General features: G+C 37.5%; 1 protein-coding gene across 5 annotated transcripts in view; it reads left to right on the top strand.

The window, feature by feature from the left end:
* The window catches only part of rimbp2a (RIMS binding protein 2a), a 72,602-nt gene that overhangs the window by 14,227 nt on the left and 37,597 nt on the right, over positions 1-20,778 (top strand). For 4 of the 5 annotated variants that reach the window (XM_083565018.1, XM_083565019.1, XM_083565022.1 and 1 more), the window contains one exon: positions 19,951-20,034. In XM_083565018.1, coding sequence (XP_083421144.1) covers positions 19,951-20,034 — 84 coding nt within the window. Of the gene's footprint in view, positions 1-13,731; positions 13,852-19,950; positions 20,035-20,778 lie in introns of those variants that run through there. The other variant, XM_083565021.1, reaches the window with a different exon arrangement.

Here is a 20,778-nt window from a genome sequence, read left to right as displayed (position 1 = left end):
CTTTCCAAATTGTTAAACCTATAGTTACAAGCTTTACTGTTGCAAAAGGCCTGGCACTAGACATCTCTTTACAGCAAACTTGTCCAAATCAGCAATTACACACAAAAATGTTCATTTATATAGATGTTTCACCATAGAAGACTCTGTGACTGAACTCATACTAAGGATATGATAACACGTTATAAAGAACACATTAATATAAACCTGTGATTTGCAGCTGCACTACTGTCAGAGCTGCTGTCATGGAAAATTATATAGCAATGCGGTTTAATTCTTAAGTTGGACTGGTCAGAAGGTCTACATTACTTTTGTATAACAGCATGGTTCTGACAGTAGTTCCGTCTGTAACATGAACTTCATTTTATTAATAATGAGCTCACTGTATTCCTTTATTGTTTCTATAGCAGGCACTTTACGGTAGATGCGCCTCATAATGTAAGTGAATAAATAAAAAAAAAAAAAAAAAAAAAAAAAAAAAAAAAAATAGCAAAAATAGCAAAATAGCAGGGTATTCAAATACTTATTTTCCTCACTGTATATATATATATATATATATATATATATATATATATATATATATATATATATATATATATATATATATACAGTGAGGAAAATAAGTATTTGTATACCCTGCTATTTTGCAAGTTCTTCCACTTAGAAATCATGGAGGGGTCTGAAATTGTCATCGTAGGTGCATGTCCACTGTGAGAGACATGATCTAAAAAAAAATTCCAGAAATCACAATGTATGATTTTTAAACTATTTATTTGTATGAGCTGCAAATTAGTATTTGAACACCTGAGAAAGTCAATGTTAATATTTGGTACAGTAGCCTTTGTTTGCAATTACAGAGGTCAAACGTTTCCTGTAGTTTTTCACCAGGTTTGCACACACTGCAGGAGGGATTTTGGCCCACTTCTCCACACAGATCCTCTCTAGATCAGTCAGGTTTCTGGCCTGTCGCTGAGAAACACAGAGTTTGAGCTACCTCCAAAGATTCTCTATTGGGTTTAGGTCTGGAGACTGGCTAGGCCACGCCAGAACCTTGATATGCTTCTTTCAGAGCCACTCCTTGGTTATCCTGGCTGTGTGCTTCGGGTCATTGTCATGTTGGAAGACCCAGCCTCGACCCATCTTCAATGCTCTAACTGAGGGAAGGAGGTTGTTCCCCAAAATCTCGCAATACATGGCCTCGGTCATCCTCTCCTTAATACAGTGCAGTCGCCCTGTCCCATGTGCAGAAAAAACCCCCAAAGCATGATGCTACCACCCCCATGCTTCACAGTAGGGATGGTGTTCTTGGGATGGTACTCATCATTCTTCTTCCTCCAAACACGTTTAGTGGAATTATGACCCAAAAGTTCCATTTTGGTCTCATCTGACCACATGACTTTCTCCCATGACTCCTCTGACTCATCCAAATGGTCATTGGCAAACTTAAGACTTGCCTGGACATGTGCTGGTTTAAGCAGGGGAACCTTCCGTGCCATGCATGATTTCAAACCATGACGTCTTAGTGTATTACCAACAGTAACCTTGGAAAGGGTGGTCCCAGCTCTTTTCAGGTCATTGACCAGCTCCTCCCGTGTAGTTCTGGGCTGATTTCTCACCTTCCTTAGAATCATTGAGACCCCACAAGGTGAGATCTTGCATGGAGCCCCGGTCCGAGGGTGATTGACAGTCATGTTTAGCTTCTTCCATTTTCTAATGATTGCTCCAACAGTGGACCTTTTTTCAACAAGCTGCTTGGCAATTTCCCCGCAGCCCTTTCCAGCCTTGTGGAGGTGTACAATTTTGTCTCTAGTGTCTTTGGACAGCTCTTTGGTCTTAGCCATGTTAGTAGTTGGATTCTTACTGATTGAATGGGGTGGACAGGTGTCTTTATGCAGCTAACGACCTCAAACAGGTGCATCTAATTTAGGATAATAAATGTAGTGGAGGTGGACATTTTAAAGGCAGACTAACAGGTCTTTGAGGGTCAGAATTCTAGCTGATAGACAGGTGTTCAAATACTTATTTGCAGCTGTATCATACAAATAAATAGTTTAAAAATCATATATTGTGATTTCTGGATTTTTTTTTTTAGATTATGTCTCTCACAGTGGACATGAACCTACGATGACAATTTCAGACCCCTCCATGATTTCTAAGTGGGAGAACTTGCAAAATAGCAGGGTGTTCAAATACTTATTTTCCTCACTGTATATATATATATATATATATATATATATATATATATATATATATATATATATATATATATATATATATATATATATATATATATTTTTTTTTTTTATTCACTTACATTATGAGGCGCATCTACCTCTCATCTGTCTTGAAGATGTGCTGGGATATATATGTATATATATATATATATATATATATATATATATATATATATATATATATATATATATATATATATATATTTTATTTAAATTTTTTTTTTTTAATTATTCATTTATATTTTATGTAATGTTTTTGATGCTTTTGGTGAAGTTTGTATCAGCAACACTTATGCAACAGTCTCCCAGCACGTCTTCAAGACAGATGAGTTTGCACTTTCTGGCTTCCCTGTAAAATGGCGAGCTGTGTTTTTTTCTTTAGATAGATAGAGAGAGACGGGGGGGGGGGGGGGGAGGTTTGCAAAGAAAAAAGAAAGAAAATGTTAGTGAGGGAATGACCTATATTATAAATGTAAAGCCTTACAGGAACTAATTTGTCTAATATATGTTTCACAACATTATATCTAACTATAAACCTTAAAAATTATGACAGTCCATTTATTAATATTCATTGAAATTAAATATCAGAATAATTGACTAAATATTTACATAGTAAATTTACATAGTCAAATCAGAATAGTCAGGTCTTGCACTTAGTCGACTTCATAGTCGAATTGTGTGTATGTAGTCAACAAGTGAGTAAAACAATTTTTATTTTCTTTCAAACACAGCACACAGACTTTATAATAAAGCGACCAAAATCCCTGGCAAGTAATAGACGTAAATGACAATGTCTTTCATTTATCATTTTAAAGTGCATGTGCATAAACATTGGTAAAACGATGCCTCATAACATTTTAAAGACACAATGTACAGAACATCACACAAAGATATAGAAGAAAAATTATAGAAACATTTTGGGTCAATAAACCTAAAAAATAACAAATAAATAAGCACAAGGCCACACTGCAGACAAAATCTGCATTACACATGTTGGCAAATCAAATTAAATCGTGTGTGAACATGTATAGCGTATAATGCAACATCAATGCCCTGAAAAACAATGAAAAATTAACTTACAAAATTCAATTATTATAGAATATACCTTTACAAAATATTCCAGACATTGTTAAAAAATGTATTCCCTGCCACCAATATGCTTCTGTGTCACAGATCATAGAAAGTGAAACTCAAATCTGTCACAGGGTTGGTTGGATTTATTCACGCATGTTAAAATTAAAAGCTTATTACTTTTTTAATTTTTATTTACAGCATTATCATAATAGGCTGTATATGAACTTATTGGGAGAAAACCAGTAGATCTATGTGAACTCAGACATTGAGCATATATTTGATCATATTTTGGCAGGATTGTCATTTCATAACACTTCTGCAAAGATTCACCTATGAGATTTGTAGTCGAATCAGGATTCTTCTTTCGAAGCATCGAATCTTCGACTGTTCCATAATCCATAATTTAATAATGCATGGTTACAAAGGTTTGGTCATTGGTCAAAACCTGCCAAAACTCAATAGGCAAATGAGTGCTGTGGCCAGTTAGACCATTCAAAGGCTACAATTTATGTGATGACAATTTGTAGCATTAAGATGACAGAAAATAAATATTTCACAAATTCTTACATCAGTAAAATATATTTATTAAAGTACCCCAAGCCATGATTGCAGCATGTAGTGAAAGAATCATCCTTTTTTGACCTATTTTTTTTTACAGTGCATTCTGGGGTGTATTTGAAACCCGTGTCTCGAGGGTAATTTGTTCATGTCCCATGACAGCACATATATTTAAGAGCCTGAATGGCCACTGGGAATTCTATGGTGACTGCAGTTACTCTGGGAAGCTATTTCCCCAATTGATTTTTGCCTGCTCCTTGCCATATCTGGATAAATTAGCTGAATTTATTTCACCAAGCACTTGACAGGATAAGAAAAAACGTGGACATGTAATCATGTAAGCAGAAATAAGTAGGGCTTGTTTGCTAAACCTCATATTTTCGCTATCATGTAAGGCCCAAAACAAGGATTAGTGTGCTTGTTTATGTGTCCATGTGAAGGTATGCTGGACAACAAGTTAATCTATGTATTGTGTTATTTGATAAGATTTCTTTTTTTCTATTTGTAGGGTGACATTACTTTTATCCTAGAAGAATGTTTCATCTTATTAGTAGTTAGAAGGTAGATAGAAGGTTATTGTGTGCCTCTGGTAGCCCACATGCTACAATGGCTCAGCTGCATTAATTTTGTTTGGTTGAATTTATCTGTTATACACAACAGGTCTCATTAACCGATTTATTTATAAATCTTAATATAAACATTTAAACAAGAATTTGGGTATTTAGGGAAAAAAACACTCAATGTGTAAATTTCATGAGTGTAAGTAAACCTATCGAAAATACTGTAGAGGTTACATGTTATTATGTTTATAGCATTTAGCATATTAGTGTATATGTACACAGGTACTCATAGAAATGCTTTGAAAGACTCGTTCTTTAGGCAACAAACTAAGGGTACGTTTTGTGAAAACCAGTTGATTTCATTTGTTAGCTACGTTTGAAAGTAAGCCAACAAACCCATAACATAAATTAACTTCAATAAAATTGATCATTTAGAGATGGCACCATGAAAGTAGACAAATGCCTTAGCTGATAGACAATTTATTACTTGTATTTTATTATTAATATTATATATTAATAAATATTTTATTGCCATAATTGTGAGATTTGTGTAAAAAAAAAAACATTGTTTGTCCAGCTTTACCCTGATCAAATGTTTTATACTCACTAAATTGCCCTTGAATTCTTTAGAATTCTTTGTAGTCATTACTACATTTGGAGATGTGTAGTCATTACTACATAACTACTACAAGCAGTGTTTCTGAAACATTTGTAAATCTTTGGAAATCCTTAGTTCCAAGTACAACTTTACTAAAAGATTAATCAATGAGACCTATTGTTACTTGAAAAATGGTTGATACGGGTAGTTCCTGAGTTAGAATGGTCTGACTTACAATTTTTTAAGCTTATGATGATGATTTTTTAATCTCTTGTAATCATTTTTGGAGACTTTAACAAAGCAAATCTTTCCAGTGAACTGCCAAAATACAGACAATAATATATAGAGACAGTAATATATTGGATCACTGTTACACCTCAATAAAGGATCCAAATCACTCTGTCTCACAATCAGCTTTGGGGCTCTCTGATCACTGCATAGTTCATCTTATACCAACCAACAGGAACAATCTGATTTTCAAGTAAACCTGTACTAAGGATGGTCTAAAAGATGGACTAATGAAGCAGAGCAGGATTTAGAAGCCTTCTTTGATTGCACTGATTAGAGTGTTTTTAAACCTGCAGCCACTGATCTGGACGAGCTCACAGAGACTGTAACTGCATACATCAGTTTCTGCAAGGATATGTGCATTCCTACCAGGTCATTTGTATCATTCAATAATGATAAACCATGGTTTACTGGGAAACTCAAACAGCTTTCTCATGGCAAAAAGGATGCTTACAGAAGTGGGGATAAACTATTGTATAACCAGGCCAGGAACAAACTAACAAAGGAGATCATATTTGACCATATATTGGATGAAAAGCTCTGAAAAGCTGAAAAAATAGCCAATGACCCAGCATCACAATGGAACATCACCAAGTACAAGACAACCCCCCCCCCCCCCCCCCAGTCTGTGGAGAATCAACAAGTCAAGTCAAGTCAAGTCAAGTTTTTTTGTATAGCGCTTTTCACAACAGACATTGTCTCAAAGCAGCTTTACAGAAAACAACAGTGAAGGTGAATGGTGTGCGTTTGTCCCTGATGAGCAAGCCGTGGCGACAGTGGCAAGGAAAAACTCCCTTAGATGATATGAGGAAGAAACCTTGAGAGGAACCAGACTCAAAGGGGAACCCATCCTCATATGGGTGACATCAAGAGTTTGGTCATAAATCTTTCAACAATACAGAACAATTTGTGATCATCATAGATCCAGCATCAGCTTCTCCATGCCAGGGCCTTTAAACACTCGGCATCTACTTCTCCATGATCATCCATAGTCCATAATCTTCACGAGGTGGGACGTGACTGGAGCTGGCCAAACCTCAGGATGCCTCGGGATGGGGAGAGAAAGAGAAGCAGTGGAGAGGAATTAGCGTAGCTGCTGTTCATGATATTAGCAGCACAAGTTGATAATGTGCATGTAATCATATATTCTGGAGCACAAGGTTGTGATGTGATGTGTGTGATGTGTGTTATGTGTAGGCTTTGCTAAAAAGATATGTTTTTAATCTACACTTAAACTGGGAGAGTGTATCTGAACCCCGAACACTGTCAGGAAGACTATTCCAGAGTTTAGGAGCTAAATGTGAAAATGCTCTACCGCCTTTAGTGGACTTTGCTATTCTAGGAACTACTAGAAGCCCAGAGTTTTGAGATCTCAGGGAGCGTGACGGATTGTAGCGTGTTAAAAGACTGGATAGATACATGGGAGCCAAACCATTTAGTGCTTTATAAGTGAGTAGCAGTAGTTTGTAGTCTATCCGAAACTTAATAGGAAGCCAATGTAGGGACGATAAGATTGGGGTTATATGATCGTATTTTTTTTTGACCTAGTAAGAACTCTTGCTGCGGCATTCTGAACTAACTGAAGCTTGTTTATTAATGATGCAGGACATCCACCTAGTAATGCATTACAGTAGTCTATTCTAGAGGTCATAAACGCATGGACGAGCTTCTCTGCATCAGATATAGATAACATATTTCTTAGCTTAGAAATATTTCTAAGGTGAAAGAAGGCTGTTTTTGTAACTTGATTGATGTGATTTTTAAAAGATAAGTTGCTGTCTAAAATAACTCCCAGGTCTTTTACCGTTGAACTAGTAGTTACAGAACAACCGTCTAAATGCAGGCTGGTTGCTGGAGCTTCTGTGTACTATTTTTTGGGCCGATGAGCAAAATCTCCGTTTTATCAGAATTTAATAGCAGAAAGTTATGGGTCATCCAATCTCTTATTTCTTCAACACACTCAGTTATGCGAGCTAATTGAGCTGTATCGCCTGGTTTGGATGAAATATATAGCTGGGTATCATCAGCATAACAATGGAAGCTAATTCCATGCCTTCTAATAATATTTCCTAATGGAAGCATGTATATTGTAAAAAGCAGGGGTCCTAGAACTGACCCTTGTGGCACGCCATAATTTACTAGCATTATCCTGGATAGCTCTCCATTTAAATCTACGAAATGGTAACGATTGGACAGGTAGGATTTAAACCAGCTTAATGCCTGTCCCTGAATACCGATGTAATTCTGTAGGCGATCGAGGAGAAGATCATGATCTATAGTGTCGAACGCAGCACTAAGATCTAGTAAAACTAATAGGGAGATGTAGCCTTGGTCTGAAGCTAAAAACAGGTCATTAGTGATTTTAACTAGAGCAGTTTCTGTGCTATGATGGGGCCTAAAACCTGACTGAAACTCTTCAAAGATATTGTTCTCCTGCAAGTGGTTACATAACTGGGCAGTGACAATCTTTTCTAAAATCTTAGACATAAATGGGAGATTTGAAATTGGTCTGTAATTCGATAGCGTGTTTGGATCTAGATTAGGTTTTTTAATGAGGGGCTTAATAACTGCTAACTTGAGGGATTTAGGGACATGACCTAACGATAGTGAGGAGTTAATAATATTGAGAAGAGGCTCACCAGCTGTATATAACACTTCCTTCAGTTGTTTAGTGGGAATTGGATCTAACTGACATGTTGTTGATTTAGCTTTCATAATAGCATCATACAGCTCTTCCTGTCCTATACATGTAAAACAGTGAAGTTGTGGGGTTGTAAGTACGATTGTGTTGGGAGATGCTGTCAGAGGTTGAACTGCCACAATTGTTTTTCTAATGTTATCTATTTTTTCAGTGAAGAAATTCATAAAGTCTTCACTACTAAACTGTGAAGGAACACATTTTTCAGATCCCTGTTTTGTTGTTAATTTAGCGACTGTACTGAAAAGGAACCTGGGATTGTTTTTGTTATTTTCTATGAGTTTGCTCAGGTGTTTAGCTCTAGCAGCTTTTAGCGCCTGTCTGTAGCTAAGCATACTGTCTTTATACGCAATTCTAAATACCTCCAATTTAGTTTTCCTCCATTTTCTCTCCAGATTACGTGTTGTTCTCTTTAGGGCATGCGTATGACTATTATACCAAGGTGCAGGTGCTTGTTCTCGAAACTTTTTTAACCGGATGGGGGCAACAGTGTCTAAAGTGCTAGTGAGGATAAGGTCTATGTTGTTCACCATCTCATCAAGATGATCAGCAGTTATGGGTTTAATGTGAAACTGAGATAAATCAGGCAGGTTATTTATGAATCTGTCCTTAGTGGTTGGAATAATAGTCCTACCAAGTCGATACCGTGGTGAAACACGGTTAATCTGCTCTACCGGTAGTGTGTACAGTATGAGATAATGGTCTGTGATGTCATCACTCTGGGGTAAAATATCTATATCAGTGACGTCTGCTCCATAGGATATTATTAAGTCTAGTGTGTGGTTAAAACGGTGGGTTGGTCTGGTGATGTTTTGTTTAACTCCAAAAAGTAAAAAAAGTTTAGTAAATCGACAAATGATAATCCTAGGGCATCGTTTGCATCATCTACATGAATATTAAAATCTCCTACAAGCAGCACTTTATCAAAACTGATCAAGAGGTCTGAGAGAAAACAAGCAAACTCATGAAGAAAATCAGCGTAGGGCCCTGGGGGTCTGTACACGGTGACCAGAGCAAGTTTTCTATGCATGTCTGAAAGTGCAATTTTAAGAACGAGCACTTCAAATGATTTAAAGCTGAATCCTAATCTCTGACTAACATTAAGAGAAGCACTATAAATGGTTCCTACACCCCCCCCACGACCAGTCTGACGGGGCTCATGCTTATAAACATATCCTGACGGTGTAGACTCGTTTAGACCCATATAATCACCTGGTTTAATCCAGGTCTCAGTGAGACAGAGTGCATCGAGATTATTATCTGTGATCATCTCATTTACAATCAGTGCTTTGGGTGCAAGTGATCTAATGTTTAAAAGACCGAACTTTAGAACTTTGTTGTGTTTGTTTATCTGGCATTTTTCAGTTTTAACTGCAATAAGATTATTTCTGGATCTTGTGTATGTAATTCTTGGTTTTACTACCCGAGGAATAGATACGGTTTCTATAAACTGGGCTGTGTGTGAACTTGTAACTATTTGGTCTGTAGTATGCGTGTTCTTATAGTTGAAGATTTCTTGATGTCTTACCAGTCAGATGGTGTGAAGTATCCTAGAGATGTTATCTGATAGCACTGCTGCTCCAACTCTGCTGGGGTGCAGGCCATCAGGGCGGAAGAACCTAGGACGCTCCCAGAAACAGTTCCAGTTATTAACAAAGAGAAGTTTATGTTCTCGACACCATGACTGTAACTATTCATTTAGAGCTAAAAGTCTACTAAACTTCTCAGCCCCTCGCTGGTAAGTGGGAAGAGGTCCTGACACAATGATCCTCGTTGTGGGTGATGTGCTGCGTACCGTCTCCACCAGGATCCTGAAGTCCCTCTTTAAGATCTCCGTTTGCCGCAGCCTGGTGTCGTTTGCTCAGGCATGGAGAACAACCGCTCCGAAGTTCTCGTTCAGGATCGCGGGTACCTGCGCAGCGACATCCAGAACACGAGCACCAGGAAAACAGCGAGTGTGCACCTTACCTTTAGCTCGGCTGAAAATCTGGCTGAAACAACTGGCTGAAAATCTGAATTTGTTTTACTGCCGGTTTGAAAAGCCCAGTCTACCACCCACCACCCCCTCTGATCTGCACTTCACACATTCACCTACCCCCCTGCAACTTCCTTTCCTGCCTCCCCTTCCATTCAACTTGCACTTAAGATATGTGTAGAGGATGTGAAATGAGACTTCAAAAGACAGACGATTAGGAAAGCTTCAGGCCCAGATGGTGTTTTACCTGCCTGTCTAAAAGTCTGTGCTGACCAACTGGCCCCCATCTTCCCTCAGATCTTCAACAGATCAGTGAAGCTGTGTGTAGTTCCCTGATACTTCAAACTCTCTACTATCATTCCGGTCACCAAAAAAAACAAAATCACTAGTCTTAATGATTACAGACCTGTTGCTCTCATGTCGGTGATCATGAAGTCATTTAAAAGACTGGTCCTGGTCTACCTGAAGGACATCACTGGACTCTTGCTTGATCCTTTTCAGTTTGCCTACAGAGCAAACAGATCTGTGGATGATGCAGTCAACATGGGACTGAATTATTTTCTGCAACATCTTGATAGACCTGGGACCTACGCAAGGATCTCGTTTGAAGACTTCAGTTTGGCCTCTAATATAAAAAAGTGGAGATGATTGTGGACTTCAAGAGAAATCCCCCAGCACTCCCCCCACTCATCATCGTGAACAGCACTGTAACAATAGTGGAGTCATTCAAGTTTCTGGGTACCACAATCTCTCAGGACCTGAAGTGGTACAATAATTTTGACTCCATTGCTAAAAAGGCCCAGCAGAGGTGGTACTTTCTTTGCCAACTGAGGAAATTCAACCTACCACAGGATCTGCTGAAACAGTTCTACCCGGCCATCATCCTGTGTACATCCATAACTGTCTGGCTTGGTTCAGATACCATATCAGACATTAAGAGGCTACAGCAGACGGTCAGGACTGCTGAGAGAATTATTGGTGGCACACTGCCCAACCTTCAGGATCTTCACTCCTCCAGAGTGGAGAAAAGGGATAAGAAAATCACTTTGGACCCCACGCACCCAGCCCACTCTCTCTTCGAACTGTTCGGCGCTACCCAGCATCGTCCACCAGAACAGCTAGGCACAAAAACATTTTTTCCTGCAGGCTCTACTCAACATAAACAATTAAAAAATTAATAACTACACATTGTTCATCATAACTGACACGTTTATACAAAGGATCGGAATGGTACATTTGTAAACTGCAGACCTGTAAATACCATATCTGTACATTTATTTAAACAATATTTCTACTTTTGTATATAGTGCATTATTTAATTGTCTGTTTCACTTATATTTTGTTATATTATATCTGTACTTCCTCCTGCACTGGAAGCTCCTGTTGCCAAGTCAAATTCCTTGTGTGTGTAAACATACTTGGTAATAAAGCTATTTCTCTTTCTGATTCTGATTCTGAGGATAGCGATACAAAATATAAAAAAGAAAATATACAAAACATTTAAAAACTTTATGCTATTTTAGGTTTCATAAGATGAGGTGGGACCCTGCCAGGAGGAGCGCGTCTCCAGCCTTGTGAGAAGCCTTACTTTCCTTGTCTCTGTGTTACAGTGCATATTTTTTTCAGGTTTTTTTTTTGTTTTTCAAAGCCCAATTTTACTTTTTTTACTTTTCCTCTTTATCAGCGTCACCAGAAACTGAAACAGAGCACGTCTGGCTCCACCTTCTACTCGTGAACCGGTGCTCGTCCATGCACCCACTGCAACATACATATATACTGTAAAGGTTATACATTACGGTACTATAAATTGATTTGTTCTGCTAAATTAGTTACTGTAATTTGTTTAATTACAACCCCATACTGATCACCAGACTCCTGGGTATGCTAGGTCATGTCTTGACGCTATTTTCAATTATGATGGGGTCATCGGAAAGCATATCTATCGTAAGCCAGGGGGCTACTTGTATTTTAGATTGTCCACTAGTTGGCACTTGGCACACTCAAGGCATTCTTTTAGCAGATTCCATCACCCGGAATGGTTTTCAGTTCACATGTGTGCCTTTCAAGAGTTAATTTGTGACATTTCTTCCCTTCTTAATTTGCTTTAGACCATCAGCTGTGAGTACAGAGTCAATACCCTTATTAGTGCTTCAACATCTACTGTACAAATGCATATTATGGCAAGACACTTAGGTAAGTAAAAAGAAAAGATAGTCCATCATTATTTTGAGAAATCAAGGCCAGTCAATCTTAAAAATCCCAAGAACCTCAAATGTATCCTAGAGTGCATTTGCCAAAACCATCAAACGCTATGATGAAACAGGCTTTAATGATGACCATCCCAGAAAAGGAAAGACCAAAAGCTACCTCAGCTGCAGCGGATTGGTTTATTAGAATTACCAGGCTCAGAAACTGCAGATTTACATAAATGCTTCTCGGAGTTTAAGTAGCAGACATATTTTAACATCCACTGTTCAGACTCAGAATCAGAATCCGGCCTTCATGGTTGAACTGCAGCAAAGAAACCCTTACTGTGGAATTATAATAAGCAGAAAAAACTTGTTTGGGTCAAGAAACACAAGGAATTGACATTAGATCAATGAAAATGGAAAAGCAGCCAACAAGTACTCAACACCTCTGGGAACTCCTTCAAGATTGTCATTCTACGTGACTACATCATGAGGCTGACTGAGAGTATGCAAAGCTGTCATCAAAACAAAAGGCAGCTATTTAAAGAATCATGTTTTTGTTGACTAAATAATTCCATAATTGTTCTGTCATAATTTCAGTGTCTTCAGTATTAATATAAATTATCCAAAGCAATAAAAATAAAAGAAAAACTATTGAATGAGAAGGTGTGTTCAAGCTTTTAACAGGTAGTGCAAAAATATACAGCATTCAGTATATTAGTTTGATTTGCAGACCAACAGACGTTGCAGACATTCCTAAACATTCTATTAATATTCTATTTAGCAGGTAATAAAAATTTTATAGGAAAACAATGTCCTATTTTTATACTTATGATGCCATTTGCCTCAAAGTGTATCAGATATTGAATATTCTTCACTTAGAGGTTGAATAGTTTTCACCTTGTTTTACATGATCCTTCAATAATACCGTTCTGTCAGACGAATCATTTCCACATCGTTCAAAAGTAGAACCACATTTCTATCACATTTTCTGCCTGTGACGCCTCCTGTGGCAGTGCTGCAGCTGGACTAAAGCCGCGTATGGCATCGTTTTACACCTCGTCATGCAGAGCAGACTTTGTGGGATTTCCCTCTTGCTCACGTTCTCTAACAGATGCTTCCAGAGAGGAAGAAAGAGAGCTTCTCCTCTTCTGTCCGTTCATTTTTTTTAATACTGTGCACGGCGAGTGAGTGTGTGAGCAGCATTAATCTGACTAATTAGGCACCCTAGTTAGCTCTGGTGGCTTTTGGCACAATAGGAGAAGGGCCATGACTTCACCACTCCCTGAGAAACCTCGTTTGTTATCACCTCTCTGTACACACATAAACACACACACATAAACACACACACACACACTCACACACACACACACACGCACGCACACACGATCGGGGAGGTGGGAGGTGGGAGGAGGATGCAGGGGCAGCCATGATGCATGGTGGGGGGAGCTCTGCAGAGAGAGAATGAGTGTGAGAAAGAGAGAGAGAGAAAGAGAGAGAGAGAGAGAGAGAGAGAGAGAGAGAGAGAGAGAGAGAGAGAGAGAGAGAGAGAGAGAGATACGCAGGCCCAGTACACACTGACATTAACACACCCAGAGGAAGCAGCAGAATGAACGAGAAGAGAGGAAAGGAATATGTTCATCCATCAGTCAAGATGCTGTAGAAAACAAACTGACACAGGTAGACATTTTTTTCTTTCCCATTTTTCTTCCCTGCTTTTGTTTTCATTCTTTAAAAAAAATATTTTTCATCATTTGTTTTTGCAGCATGTGAGCAGCTCTGGATGAGAGAAAAATTGCTCAAGTTGCTCTACCCTTATGTATAATTAATACATAGACATTTATATCACTATATATCATTCCCACTTGAGTGTGCATGTCCAAAACTCATAAAAACTCACTTTCACTGTGGTTTGTGTGTCACGTGTTTTGTTTTGTGTCTAACGTCCGATCGATCAGCTCGGGGTTTCATTTCTCGGACCTTGTAACACGAAACGTTTCACAGCAGCTGTTTGGTTGCCATGGTTATAGAGGAAACCTCCACGAGAGAGCAACACTCATGTCTCATATGTTGTCTCAGAGTGTCTCTAAGTACACTGTTAGCTTTGCAGTTTTTCTTCTACAAGGAGACTTTTTTAATATTTGGCTGCAAAATATTACATATAGTCATGGAGCTTCAGGTGTATCATCAGTTCAGCCAAAACGAAATGTATATAGTGTTTCTTGTTGAAGCAGGGCATATCTGAAGTTACTTTCATTCTTGTAGTTTTCATTTCAGCATCACATAATTGCCATACAGAGCAATTTTGAATTGTATGCGGTTTAAAGGTGTCAATTAATGTTCTATGACAGCAGCTTTCAAAGAAGTGCTGCTGCAGATTTAGAGGTCTATATTAATGCGCTTATTTTAAAGTGTACTTATTTCTCTAATAACAGCTTCACACAAACTTGGCAGACACTCTGCATCAACAGATAGAGAAAAACATGCACAACTATATAGGTATAGAGTCGCATTAACGCAAATTCATTTTAATGACACAAATTTTAACGCGCGCTTAAATATTTTAATCGATCAACAGCCCTAATATATATATATATATATATATATATATATATATATATATATATATATATATATATATATATATATATATATATATATGTGTGTGTGTGTGTGTGTGTGTGTGTGTTTTGTCTGTTTGAATTATATTGATTATATTGTTCAATAATACAATTTTGCAGAGTGTCTGCCATAGGTAGTAGAAGATCTTGAGGTTTTCGTTGGGAGTGATGAGGATAGACAGGATTAGAAATGAGTTTATCAGAGGGACAGCGCATGTAGGATGTTTTGGAGACAAGGTGAGGGAGGCGAGATTGAGATGGTTTGGACATGTGCAGAGGAGGGACATGGGGTATATTGGTAAAAGAATGCTGAGGATGAAGCCACCAGGAAGGAGGAAAAGAGGAAGGCCAAGGAGGAGGTTTATAGATGTGGTGAGGGAAGACATGCAGGTAGTTGGGTTTAAAAAGGCAGATGCAGAGGATTAGGGGGGTATGGAGACTGATGGGAGAAATATAAAAATTAAGAAATATAACTAATGGTCATGCAGCAACAATAAATGTGACTATGTAAATGACTAAAAAGCAGCAATAGTAAATCTTGGAAAATTGCGGTGTTTAAGAGACATGCCACACAGGATGTGCTGTTATAGGAAAACTCAATTGTAGGGTGGCAGCAGTAACTCCGCTTTATCATGTCAGCCTGTAACTCTATAACCAGCACTACACCGACTGTGCTATTAATTAAATATTATTATCCAAATCAATTCAAGCATTAAACCACACCTTTACCTGATTCTGAATCCCAGACTAGCTTTTTGTTTCCAGAATTTCTTTTTGAAAAAGTTTTTTTTCACAATATTAGCAGCCTTTATGACATAACATGGTGAAAATGTAGCTTTTTTGATAGGATTGCTGCATATTTTTAATCACAAAAATTATTAACAATATTCAAATTCGCAAAACTCCAGCGACGTGCATATGTGACATTTCAAAACTCTCATCACAGTGGGTAGAGTTGATTGCTGGTAAAGTTGTACCTTCATTCGATGGCACACGAAGTCATTGATTTCACATCCTGGAAAATAATGGGCAACATAGACATGTGGCAAAAAAGGATAACTGCTTTGTGCACTTTGCACTGACAAGAAAGCGTATCTGATCACGAGTTTTGCACTGTCAAGCACCATTCGCATTTTCTTCAGGAAATGTAAATACTGTGAAAATGTAATGTAAATATGGGAAATAAAATGTAAAGTACTGTTGATTTAAACAAAAAATCTTCTCATGCTTATGATTTAGTGTGGAAAGAAATCTGTGCAGTCCTGAATTTATGAGTGTGGCATCAATTTTAAATGTGACTGTATACAAATCTGGTTTAAATTACTGATCAACTTGATGAATGTATGATGCTTAACTGGCTATAGAATTCTATTGTTTTTTAGCTACATTAGCTTTATAGCTAGAAAAGTAATGAATTCTTGGATAGGCTGTACATATTAGATGCTAAGTTTGGGTGTACATTTGGGTGTGAATTAAATTTGCTCTTTCTTTTAAAAAAACAATGATCTTGATTGATAATAATCACAATAATAATAATTGTAATAATTTTACTAATCGTAATGATATGAAAGATAATAATACATTTGAACAGGCTTATTACTTAGGATTCTTGTGTAATTGATGGGCCACACTGCTGTTCTGCTTGTTCACTGCTTGTTCACAAATTCATGCCTCTGAGACAGCTATGGTTTCACAGCAAGTGTAGCAGAGAGACAAAAAGAGAAGATTTACAGACAGGAAGCAGATGGAGAAAGACGAGGTCATGCAGAGTCACGCAATGTCATGCGGGTCTGAGATTACGCAATGTCAAGGAGTAGTTCAGATTTAAAAATCTCTGTATTGTATTTGTAATTGGTGTGATTACTACAGACAGGATTTTGGATTCCCTTGTCTATAGATAGAGAAGAAGCAAAAATGTAAATGTTGTTAAATGTATATTTTAAATAACACACAAAGCATTTGTTCAGAAATGATTCAGATGTTTCAGAGAGGAAACTATCGTCTCAGGAAAAGATATGTACTCTTCACATATTTTGATGGCATATGGATAGTGCAAAACCTTCCAGAAAGTGTAAAGTAACCAAAACTGCTTTTTACCTGATTCTCTGATTCTCTGAATGATAACCTGTACCACATAACTGTAGAGTTTTGCAGTGCTTGTTTGAAATGGTGTCAATACAAGATAGTCTGATGGTCACAGAGAGCTGCAGGGACAACACCAGGAGGCTTCTGATGCTTTAGAGTGGTAGATAAAGCAATGTTACTTGCTCCTGCTGAAGAAGCCCTGGTTGTGTATAAATAGAGAGTTGTGGGAGGTGGTAGCTTAGTTTTTAAAGCATTGGACTTTGGATCTGTAGGTCGTGAGTTAAAATCCCAGCTACAACAAACTGCCACTCTTGGGCCCCTGAGCAAGGCCCTTAACCCCAGAGCTGCTCAGTCATTTTCTTCAGCAGATAGTGATTGCGTTTTTCACCATTGAACAGCCCCAAGTTAATATTACATTTGTTTAAAAAATCATGTTCAAAACTCCACCTTGTTACTATTGAAATAAAAATGTATACAAATATATAAGTACAGAATAAATAAGTATGTTATATATTACAGTATAAATATTTATTTCTGGAAGGGATGAACGATAAAATAAAAACAAGAACACAATTAAACATGTATTTTTTATTTTTTTTATTTGTATTGGTGTCCTTACAACTGAGAGACTGTTACTATTAGTGTAACACAGTGCTGCTTTCTATATCTGTCTGTTTAGTGTTCCAAATTTGTGGATCACTGTCATTCTGTTGCTAGTCAGAATGGAGTTCTTTTATTAGAATGACTGTATGATTTTCCTGGGGAATAGTGTCCTTCTGGTGGTTTTATGTAAAACAACAAGGCCTTTATTTGCAATAGAGTTACATGTATGTCCTTCAAACAAAAGCTCACGTCATAGTTAAAGCTGTGTCCTGTGGGATCCCTGTGAACTTATTGTCTTTTAATTATCTTTAAGAGGTGGAAAGCCACATAACATATATTTTTAAATCAATCAAATATTGTTTGTGTTTCTCCAAATCTAAACATTTAAAATAAACATATTATAAACTACTAGCCTGGTGTGTGCCAACATTTTTGTTGCTTTTGTCCAAGATATTAATTCCAATGAACTTTGCCCTTCCTGGCAAGCTTTAAAAATAATTGAAAATAATATACCTCCTTTGGTTCAAAAGACAAACCCTAAAACAAGGGGCACTTTTAAGGTTAAACCATAAGGTTAATGTGAGTAAAACTGTCTGACATAGAGCTGGAAAGGGGCGTGGCAAAAATGTTGACGTTGACTTTCTAGAGAGTTAACTTTATTTTGTCCCCTCGTGTGGGCGTGACGTTTCAGACAGTGGCGGAGGCGGCCGGTGCTGATGGCAACTCTTTTCTGGATCTTCCTCATCCTCATTTCCACCCTCCATCTCCTTTTCCTCCTCCTCTCTTGTTGCTCTGTCCTCGCTCGGCTGAGCTCAGATGGGGCTGCTGAGAAAAGAAGGCATGCTGCATGTCTGTTTCTAAATCCCACGCCGTCTCCGTGTAGAGTCTCGTCTCGCTCTCCCGAGACTCTTACTAAAGTACAGCGCTAATGCAGACGAGACACTTCTGACTAATCCTAATTCTAGCGTTGCTCCTTGAGCAATGCTCCAAATACAATCATCAGCCACATTGACAAACATGCATTCATTTCAAGATGCAGCCCTTTAAAAACTGTGCATCAATTTAAATAAAAATAATACATGCATAATTACATTTTTCCAGATAATCTATGCAAGAAGCTACATTTCAAGCAATTCTATTTAAAAATGAATGAATGAATGAATGAATAAAAAATAAAAAATAAATGCCACAATAGGCCATTGACAATAAGCAAAAAATGCTCTAAACGTACACAGAGATTCCATTTTTTTTAGTTTACAATTTAGTTATTTTGTTTTTATAAATATTAACATATCACCCGCATGAATTTGTTTAACGACGAGTGTTTAACGAGTGTATGAAATGTGCAGCTGTCAGTATTTCCACGCAGCCCTGATCATGCTTGACTAAATGTGCATGATTTTACCCGGCAGCCGTTAGCTTAAAAAGCTGTAAGTAAACATTAGCCCAGCTGTTTGCTTTCATGGCTATTGTTTTCACCTGAAGAGGTTTCTATAGCAACGGCATACACGCACACGCACTGATGATGTACACAGACACTGGCTGCTGTAAAGCTTTTTACGTCATGAGCACTAAAGACTTTATCCACTATGTAACTGACACAGTTTTACATCTTAGTCATGCATCAATTACATTTGCATTTTTTGTGTTCTCAATTGCATAGTGAATAAAACCTGATATAAAAAGCAAAACCATCCTGAAAACATCAAATAAAATATAATATCCATTATTTTCTGATATATGAATGGATTCTAGACCCTGTAGTTTACTGATTCATGCTGTATTTTCTGTGGTGTCAGAAGGGGAGTTGTTTAGCGCAGATAAAACATTTAACAGGACAAACGATTTGATGTCCAAGATTCTGCTTCTAAAATCTTTTTTCATTTTTCATTCAGCTTTCCAGCGATAATCATGTCGTATTAATGAGAAATCCAGTTAACGAAATTTAACTCGGCTAGTTAGCAAAATTAGCATAAAAGCTAAAGATCTGTTTGTGCAGAGTGGATAAATAAGGAAGTAAGAAAGCCGGACAAACTAAATGACTATAGCACTGCCATATTGATCTCTTTTGTTTGAGATGAATAAATGTCTCAGTCCCATGTCTCCAAAGGTACATTACTACAGATGGTAATGTTAGCAAAAAGTGGAAAACTTCTAAGGCTGTTCTCAGTTTATTCCCTCGACTGCTGCTTTTATCCAGGATTCACAAAATTCAGTCCAAGCTGTAGGTTAGATAATTAAAACAGTAACAATGTGGAAATAAATTATCCATATTGTCTTTCTGTACCATGTTAAATGGGATACGTTCAACTACAGTTTGTGTGTGTGTATAAAAAGGTATTTAATCTTTATTCTCACTATTAAAACATTGTGATGTGTTGCGATTAAAGATTGCTCAAATCAGTTGTTAAAAACCTCAGAAGTCAACCTTAAAGACTGAGATTTGCTGTGTTTTCCCCCCCCCCAACAGGAAAATGAAGTGAGTGAGAGGAGGAAGAGGTGTCAGATTCTCGAGCGGGAGGTGAAAAACAAAATCTCAGCATGCCAGAGTTTAGTAAGTTTAATCAGCTCACCTTTTCTCCACATCACTTTTAATTTCCTTCTCAAATGTCAGGGTGAAGGCGCGGTTTCTACCAGACAGAGCAGAGCCACTTGTGCCGCAGGAACACGTGACGAGGCTTATAAGGGGCCAAGCAAGAGGATTGTTCTTTTTCTTTTTCTTTTTCTTTCTCCTTTTTCTTTTTATGTGTTATTCATGCTACGGAGTCCAAGCACTAATGCTGTAACTTATTATAACTTGCATGTATTGCATGTGATATAAAACTTTAAATGCTTGTTCGGTAGACAGTTAAATTTAAACAACTGTCTAACAGGAATTGTATGACCAGTTAAGATAAAAATTTGGTGCACATTAAGTACACTTGTGCTGGTGTCAGTGTTGTAGGTAGATTACAGCCACTGGCCAATGATACGACCGAGGCATTATTTGTGAAATTGTGAAATTTTGGAGAAAATAATGCATGCTAAGCTGCTTTAGCTATCTACCTTAGCCAGTGTTGATGAGAAACAGATTGTGGTTTCATATAATATTATATTCTGATGGGTTTGTTTGCTCTTAAATAAATCAGTAAAAAATAGTAATTAGGATTTACATGCAGACTATGATACTGAAATCCTACTTATTAATCAGCGACCAAATAGCAGTTAACAAGCTGTCATGTGCCAAATGAATGACAATATATTGCTGGGTGCCTATTGGCAGATTTAGAAAGCAGTTACTGTCCAGTTGTTCTGCAGC

The sequence above is a fragment of the Silurus aristotelis genome, assembly GCF_946808225.1.
Source record: "Silurus aristotelis genome assembly, chromosome: 16".
NCBI lineage: Eukaryota > Metazoa > Chordata > Actinopteri > Siluriformes > Siluridae > Silurus > Silurus aristotelis.
Note: the sequence above shows the minus strand (reverse complement) of the source record. Positions and strands in the feature narration are given on the sequence as shown.